The sequence below is a fragment of the Garra rufa genome, chromosome 11, assembly GCF_049309525.1.
Source record: "Garra rufa chromosome 11, GarRuf1.0, whole genome shotgun sequence".
NCBI lineage: Eukaryota > Metazoa > Chordata > Actinopteri > Cypriniformes > Cyprinidae > Garra > Garra rufa.
In genome coordinates, this window is record NC_133371.1 from 21150060 (window position 1) to 21159263 (window position 9204).

The window sequence follows — 9204 nt, forward strand, 5'->3', positions numbered from 1 at the left end:
GAACAGGTTCCACTTAAGGCTATACAGTTTCCTCATAGAGGGAGCTCTGGACTGGAGGATGGTCTCAACAACCTCAGTTGAGAGACCAGCCCTTATGAGATGTGCCCCCTCAGGGGCCACACCCATAGTTTCCACATCTCCGGGTGAGGGTGGCATATTGCGCCCCCGGCCTGGGATAGGAGGTCCCTCCTGACGGGAATCTCCCAGGGAGAGCCGTCTAGGAGGGCAATTATGTCCGAGAACCATACTCGGCCGGCCCGTACAGGGCTACTAGTAGCAGCCGCACTCCGAACTGGCGTACCCTTTCCAGAACTCCCGGGAGCAGAGCGATTGGGGTAAATGCGTACAGACGAAGCCTCGGCCAAGTCTGTACCATGGCGTCCAGCCCCAGTGGGGCTGGAGGCACCAGAGAGTACCAGAGAGGACATTGCGATGTCTCTCGAGTCGCAAAGAGGTCCACTTGAGCCTGGCCAAACACTCTCCAGATCTGCTTCACTACTTGAGGGTGAAGCATCCATTCCCCAGGTCTCGTCCCCTGTCTCGACAGGACGTCTGCTCTCACATTGAGGCGTCCGGGTATATGGACTGCTCTCAATGATTGAAGCCTTCCTTGAGCCCACAGGAGGATCTGGTACGCCAGCTTGTACAAGGGGCGTGAACGCAGACCACCCTGGGGGTTGATATAATAGACTACCGCGACGTTGTCCAACTGGACCAATACATGATGGCTTCTTAAGTCATGAAGGAAGTACTTCAAGGCCCGAAACACGGCCAGCATCTCCAGGCAGTTTATGTGCCATGAGAGATGGTGGTCGGTCCATAGGCCTCGGGCTGAGCGGCCACTCATGACCACTCCCCACCCGGTAAGGGACGCATCTGTCGCTAGCATGACGCGACGACAAGGAGTTCCCAGTACCGGGCCTTGAGACAGAAACCAGGGTTTCTTCCACAATTCCAAGGCACGTAGGCATCGCCGCGTGACCTTGATCTTGCGGAACGGGTTGCCCCTCGGGGAAAACCCTCTGGTTTTGAGCCACCACTGCAGCGGTCTCATGTACAGTAGTCCAAGAGGTATCACGTTGGATGCTGCTGCCATAAGACCTAACAGTACTTGGAACTGTTTGACAGGCCTAGCTTGACCGCATTTACTGCAGTAAGGATCGACTCGATCCGAGCAGGTGACATTCGTGCCTGCATCGTGGTCGAATCCCATACGACACCCAGATAAGTGGTTCTCTGTAATGGAGATAGCACACTTTTCTTGGCGTTGAGTCTCAACCCCAGTTCTTTCATATGAGCGAGAACAGCACCTCGATGCTGAACCGCTAACTGCTCTGAGCTGGCTAAAATCAGCCAGTCGTCTATGTAGTTGAGTATGCGGATGCCCTGGAGTCGCAACGGAGCCAGTGCAGCATCCACACACTTCGTGAAAGTTCGGGGTGAGAGAGCTAGGCCGAACGGAAGAACCCTGTATTGGTAAGCTTCGCCCCTGAAAGCAAACCTCAGAAACTTCCTGTGTTGAGGAAGGATGGAGACGTGGAAATATGCGTCTTTTAGATCTATCGTGACAAACCAGTCCTCGGACCTGATTTGAGACACGACCTGTTTGATAGTCAACATCTTGAACTTCAGTTTCTTTACTGAGCGGTTCAAGTGTCTGAGATCTAAAATGGGCCGCAGCCCACCATCCTTCTTCGGAACTATGAAGTACCGGCTGTAGAACCCGGACTCTCTGTGCTGAGGAGGGACCACCTCGATGGCCTCCTTCCTCAGAAGGGAGTTTACTTCCTGTTCCATTACCAGACCCTGCTCGGGGCCCACCTCGGTGGGAAATACCCCGCTGAAAGGTGGCGGCGGAGCACCTAATTGGATAGAATAACCTTTCTCTACAGTACGCAGGACCCATGCAGATACATTCGGCAGTAGTTTCCACGCTGCCAGATAATCTACTAAGGGAACCAGCCTCTCGAGACTGGTTTCTGGATTTATTTGAACAGCTGATTCGGTGGCCTGTAACAGCGAACTGGCAGGAAACACCTGAATCGGCTGTTCTGAAAGTCCCCGTGGGGACGGCGAACTCTCTAGCTCCGCTACGTTTCCGGGCAGAATGACCAGAGAATGGTGTTCACGGGAGACTGCCGCGCCCTGTAACATTGGCAGGGTTAGCTGACGAATCTCCTGAGGGCCCCGGGGAGGGGCGGCCACCATGTACTGTGGTGAACCACTGACCTCCCCGAGAGGGGCTGCCCTCATTGGCCCTGAGCCACAGCAGTCAGGGCCTTTTAGCCAAGGACCTCTTGGACTGGAGGATGACCCTCAGGTCAGCCCTCTTCCCAGAGGCCCCCGACTTGGAGTGCTGCTTACCCCGACCTCTAGGCTTAGCCGGAGGAGCACGGGTTGCAACACTCCTCTTTTGTGTTTCCCTATATGTGACCCTGGACCACAAAACCAGTCTTAAGTCGCTGGGGTATATTTGTAGCAATAGCCAAAAATACATTGCATGGGTCAAAATTATTGATTTTTCTTTTATGTCAAAAATCATTAGGATATTAAGTAAAGATCATGTTCCATGTAGATTTTTGGTAAAATTCCTACTGTAAACCTATCAAAATGTAATTTTTGATTAGTAATATGCATTGTTAAGAACTTAATTTGGAGAACTTTAAAGGTGATTTTCTCAGTATTTTGATTTTTGTGCACCCTCAGATTCCAAATTTTCAAATAAATGTATCTCGGCCAAATATTGTCCTATCCTAACAAACCATATATCAATAGAAAGCTTATTTATTGAGCTTTCATATGATGTATATATCTCAGTTTTGTCAAATTTTACCTTATGACTGGTTTTGTGGTCCAGGGTCATATATGAGGAGCTAGCACACGGCTGGGGCTGCTCCCGATCAGCCCCAGAGGAGTAAACGCGGCGAGGAAGAAACTTCTGGAATGCCGCCGCCTGCTTGTGGGCCTCCTGGTGCCTGCTGACAACCGTGTCAACAGAGTCACCAAAGAGGCCGGTAGGATGCAGGGGGGCGTCCAGAAGCGTGACCCTGTCCTTCTCCCTCATTTCGGACAGGGTCAACCACAGATGTCTCTCCGCGGCCACCAGGGCTGACATAGACCGACCCACAGCGCGGGCGGTCTCTTTAGTGGCCCGGAGAGCGAGATCTGCGGTGCGCCTCATCTCTGAGACGCTTACTTCCTCGCCGTCGTTCAACTCCTGCAGCAGGTCTGCTTGGTAGGCTTGGAGGACCGCCATGGTGTGTAGGCAAGCCCCAGCCTGACCTGCTGCCGTGTATGCCTTGCCCATCAAGCCTGATGTAACTCTAAGCGGCTTGGTGGGCAAGGACGGAGCCTTCAAAGATGATGCCTGGCCCGGTGACAGATAGCCCGCGAGCGTCTGTTCAACCGGCGGCATCATCTTATAGCCACACTCACTCATCCCAGCCACGTTCCCATAATGGTCAGTGGCTGAGGAGAATAAGCGGGCTGAGTATGGTTTTCCCCATGATTTGGCGATCTCATCGTGCAAATCAGGGAAAAACGGAAGGCTCCGTCTAGGAGGTGTTGACTTAGTCCGCAGGAAGCGCTCATCAAGGTGGCTTCTCTGCGGCTCATATGATTGCTCGGCCGGCCAGTCGATATTTAATTTGGCCACAGCACTAGTCAACACCTCTACTAGCTCCTCATAATGGGGTGAACGGGGGGTGGTTGAACTGTGTCAAGGCTTTCCACATCAACCTCCTCGGAGGAAGACAGGAGAAGCCTTGACTCGTCCTCTACTGGAGGGGAAGGAACCGCAGTGCTGGCTTCCACATCCAGTAAGAGGTCGCTAGATCCGCCAGGTGAGGAAGGAGATAAGGCTGGGCCCGTCTCCATTCCCTCCAGCAGATCTAGTTGCGAGCCCCATGAGTGCAGCTGCCGCTCCGCCTCGGCGGAAGCGGGGCCAGACCCACGGGGAACGCTGGTGAAAGCCCCCTCCTCGAAGAGGGCTCTCCGGGAGCGAAGCACCCGCAGTGGAAGATGATGACACTGCCTACAGCCAGCCCCCTCGAGGGCTGACTGAGCATGCTCCGCTCCCAAGCAGACTACACATAGGTTGTGTGTATCCCCACCAGCGATGAATCGCTGGCAAGGGGGAGCACACCGCCTATGTGGCTGCTCAACCGCTCTAAACTCTCTTTTTAGTTTTCCCCCTTTTCCTGGCATATTGCTCAAACAAAAGCTGTGCAACTGGCACAAAAAACAGCAATATACAGGCAGACAGACACATACACAGAGCGCTCTCGCTGAATGACAAAAGCTGACGCCGGCATCAAACGCACGTGCTTTATACTTCCTGGTCGCTGACGTCACCACGTCGGTGACGTCACTCCCGTCATTTCATTGGTTGTAGACATGTTCAGAGTGCGGCCCGCCAATGGCGTTCCCCAAAGCGTTGATGACGCAGTTCGAGTTCCCGGAAGGGAACTGTAATAGGCTATTAGCTGTCAGTACTATTAACACAGGTGAACAAAGATATTGTATTATCTGAGAATGAAATTACCTTCCTGATTATGTATTTTAAACACAAAATATTGACTCTTAGAGTATTTATTTACAATTTACATTTGATGTTGTCTTTGTCCAGCAAAATACAAAATACAGCAAATTCCATCCTTGCAGTGCAATGGTGGCACATGGCAGTGAATGAGCCATAGAATTAGCCAATCCTTTTTTTCAAATATAAAAAATATAATATTTATATTAAAATATTGTTTATTCTCTGTAATCCTCTGTAATAATGATTTGTGTGTTTGGTAGAGGTGGAGGGTTACCAAATGAAAAAAAAGAAAAAAGACGTCATCATTTCCAGAGGGGCCAGTGGCACCGCCTGCTCTATAAAAAAAGTACCACACAAAATATGATAATTCAGTGAGCTGCGTAAAGAGTAGCATAAATAAAGAGAGAGGGATGTGGGTAATTCTGTATGTTTGTTTGTTCCTGTTTTGTAACTATATATCTGTAGCTTTAATGGCCACTTCAGGTACTTGTAAGCTACAGGGACACTTCACGTTGAATGGAATGTACCAGGATGGGGACCTTCTAATCGGTGGTCTGTTTGAGGTTCAGAGGAACCTCAAAGTATTCCCTGAGCTGAGCTTCAGAACAGAGCCAAAACTACCACTCTGTGAGCTGTGAGTCTGTGAGACCACACCAGCTAAAGAACACTTCAAGACAATAAATGGGAAATAGAAAGCTATTTTTTGTTACTTCATATATACTGTAACTTGTTAGTGATACTTTAGTTTAAGCAACTGATATCAAGTTGCATGTTTGATTAGAGGACTTAAATAGTTCATTTTATATGTTAACTTTGTATAAAATTTGTATTTAAACAAAATCCAAAAATGTCTCCTATTTTATTAAATGTAAAAATATTTAAAAAATTGTACTATGTAACTCAGTTAATCTTCTATTATTATGTTTTCTACTGTTACTGTTAGTATTACTGTAGTTAATGATCTAATTTCATTTGTATTGTTTTCTTCAGCTTCTATATGACAAGCTTCCAACAGGCAATAACAATGGTTTTTGCTATCAATGAGATTAATAACAATCCCAATCTGCTGCCTAACACTACACTTGGTTACCAAATCTATGACAACTGTTTAAGGCTTGGAGTGGCATTTCGTGGTGCTACAGCTCTGGTTAGTGGGACAGAGGAGATTGTCTCTGACCTCAACTGCAAGGGTCCCCCACCGGTGATTGGAATCATAGGTGATCCAGGTTCTACACATTCTATTGCAATTTCCAGTGTCCTGGGGCTGTTTCGAGTGCCTATGGTATGAGAACATTTATTTATTTATTTGTTTTTCTGTAAAAATAAAACAAAAAATAATAATAAAAAATATATATACATTGACTGCTAAGCCATTATAAATAATAATAGCAGACCACTGTATGCAAAGATACAAAAACTTGCTTTACACACTGTTCATTTGTTCATCTTTCTCTCATTTTTCTCTTTCTGTCTAATTAGATTAGCTACTATGCCACTTGCTCCTGTTTGAGTGACAGGAAAAAGTACCCCTCTTTCTTCAGAACCATCCCCAGTGATGCCTTCCAGGTGCGGGCTATGGTTCAGATCTTGGGGCATTTTGGATGGACCTGGGTGGGTCTCATCTATAGTGATAATGACTACGGCATCTACGCCGCTCAGTCATTCCATCAGGAAATGCAACTGTTTGGACATTGTGTTGCTTTTTCTGAAACCCTACCCAATGATAACAATCCCATTGATATTCAGCGCATAATGGGAGTGATTCAGGCCTCTACAGCTAGAGTGGTGGTTGTTTTTTCTGCTTCATCCTTACTGATACCTTTGATGAATGAGGTGGTGTTGCAGAACATGACAGGCAGGCAGTGGATTGCAAGCGAAGCATGGGCCACCTCACCTGTGTTTCGCACACCACGTTTCCAGCCATTCCTGGGGGGCACAATGGGCATTGCTATTAGGCGTGGAGATATCCAGGGGCTTCATGATTTTCTGTTACGTGTTCATCCCAACAATGATCAAAGAAATGATATAGTGAGGATTTTCTGGGAAAACATGTTTGGGTGCAGTTTTGAAACTGAGGGTAAAGGGACTGATGGAGAGCAAGTTAAAAAGGTGTGTGCAGGACAGGAGGATCTGAGCACCACAAACACACCATACACTGATATTTCAGGATTGAGGGCATCGTATAATGTGTATAAGGCAGTTTATGCCCTGGCACATGCACTTCATGACTTGATGCAGTGTGAGGAAGGGAAAGGACCATTTAATGGGAACAGCTGTGCTGACATAACCAGCCTGAAACCGTGGCAGGTGAGACCCACATGTATTGTTCAGAGTTTCTTTGTAGACATATAGAAGAAATGAATGTGGAAAAGGCAAAATGTGTGCTATATATTAATTTAGATTTCAGATAAAAATATAAAACCTGTCCTGTCTACAAACTGTACAGGTGGTTCACTACCTACAGAAAGTGAACTTTACCACAGGCTTTGGAGATCATGTGTCATTTGATAAGAATGGAGATGCTCTGGCCATCTATGATGTGTTGAACTGGCAGCCAAGCTCTGATGGATCAATTAAGCTCCACAGGGTCGGCGTAGTAAATGAAGGGGCGGCAACAGGGGTGGTGCTCACACTTGATGAGGATGCATTTTACTGGAACTTTGAAACAACAAAAGTAATTACCTTTGAATATTAAATGTCATCCTTTTTGCAGCTATAAAGTCTAAATAGTAGTTAAAGCTATGTTAAGACAAATGCAAATAAATTAATGGATAAGCTAAACTAGTCATTAAAAGACAAACCCATGACTGATATCAGATGATGTCTCTTTTAGCCCCCACAGTCAGTATGCAGTGAGAGCTGCCCCCCAGGAACCAGACGAGCCACAAGAAAGGGTCTTCCTGTCTGCTGTTTTGACTGCTTGCCATGTGGAGATGGTGAGATTTCTAACACAACAGGTGAGAAGATTGTTGATTAAATGTATATTAATTTTAATATAATTGGATAGTAATATCTTCTTCAAAATTTACCTTCTGTCTTTTTTCTTACTTAAAGATGCTATTGAGTGCATAACATGTCCAGATGAGTTCTGGTCCAATCCAGAAAAGGATCAGTGTATACCCAAAGAAGTAGAGTTTCTATCCTATGAGGATCCTCTGGGCATCTCTCTCACCACTGCTTCCCTGCTTGGCACCTTCATCTGTGCTCTTGTGATGATTGTCTTTGCTCTTCACCGTAACACTCCCATAGTACGTGCCAACAATTCAGAGCTCAGCTTCCTGCTGTTGGTGTCACTCAAACTGTGTTTCCTATGTGTGCTACTTTTCATTGGCCAGCCGCAGATGTGGACATGTCAGTTAAGACATGCTGTGTTTGGCATAAGCTTTGTTCTGTGCATCTCCAGCATCTTGGTCAAGACTATGGTAGTAATAGCCGTGTTCAAGTCATCTCGACCAGAGGGCAAAGGAGCAATGAAATGGTTTGGAGCAGTTCAACAAAGATGCACTGTTCTGGTCCTAACAGCCCTCCAGGTTGTAATATGTTCAGTCTGGCTGTCAACTGCCTCTCCAACACCCCATAAAAACAGCCAGTATATCCGTTCTAAAATAGTATATGAATGTGCTGTTGGCTCAGTGGCTGGTTTTTCTATGTTACTGGGATACATTGGACTGTTGGCAGCAGTAAGCTTCCTTTTAGCCTTTCTTTCGAGAAATCTTCCCGATAATTTTAATGAAGCCAAGTTCATCACTTTTAGCATGTTGATCTTCTGTGCTGTGTGGATTGCATTTGTTCCAGCATATGTAAGCTCACCAGGGAAATATGCAGTTGCTGTGGAGATATTTGCCATCCTGGCTTCAAGTTTTGGATTATTGGTGTCTATATTTGCCCCAAAGTGCTACATCATCCTTTTACATCCAGAGAAAAACACTAAAAAAGCCATCATGAGAAGAGAAACACACAATAAATAGTTTTAGATTACTGTGATTAACCATCTGCAAACACACTGGTGAAATTTCATGTTGTATTTTACTTTTGAATTAAGTTCATATTGTTACAACTATTAAACATTTTTAAATTCATTAGCCTCTTTACAATGTGACAATTTAAAAGCATAACAAATAAACTTTTAAAATTTTCAAAGATTTAAGCTTTTTTTAAACAGAAATGTAGACTGAGTTATGAATGGAGTTCAGTCAGATAGACCATGGTGTGACAGCTAGCATTTCAGACTAAAAAAGGACTAAATAAAATAATTCAACAAAGTGTCAAAGTTTACACATTGATTACCAAGGATCCTGATGGGTTAGTTGACACTGTACAAGTTTCTTTAATAACAGACAACACCTACTGGAAATATGTTCATAAATGAATTTATTAAATAGGCCTTTACTTTTATTAAAACATTTAAAAATATTATAGTTTATTGTGCATGCAGATTATATTGTATAGAGTTATAGAGTTTATAAGGACAATAAAAATGAGTTGATACAACTGGTATACTGGTTCTATAGACTTTAGACTAATTAGACTGTTCCTTGATATAACGTGACACTGCGTTGTTTGAAAAGATACATAGTGACATTGTTGATAATGAAGTCAGAAAATTATGAATCAGCTTTTTGAACTGGTTCTTTGAACCAAACTGTCCAAAAAGAACCAATTTG

The 9204-nt window shown here is 45.3% G+C and overlaps 1 protein-coding gene across 1 annotated transcript; it reads left to right on the plus strand.

Moving 5' to 3' along the window:
• The first annotated feature begins 5061 nt into the window (after window positions 1–5061).
• LOC141345927 (extracellular calcium-sensing receptor-like) lies at window positions 5062–8508 on the plus strand. The gene is made up of 6 exons (XM_073850849.1): window positions 5062–5174; window positions 5531–5822; window positions 6020–6847; window positions 6987–7214; window positions 7383–7497; window positions 7595–8508. Exons 1-6 carry the CDS (start codon window positions 5062–5064, stop codon window positions 8506–8508), a joined length of 2490 nt encoding a protein of 829 aa, XP_073706950.1.
• Window positions 8509–9204: the final 696 nt, after the last annotated feature.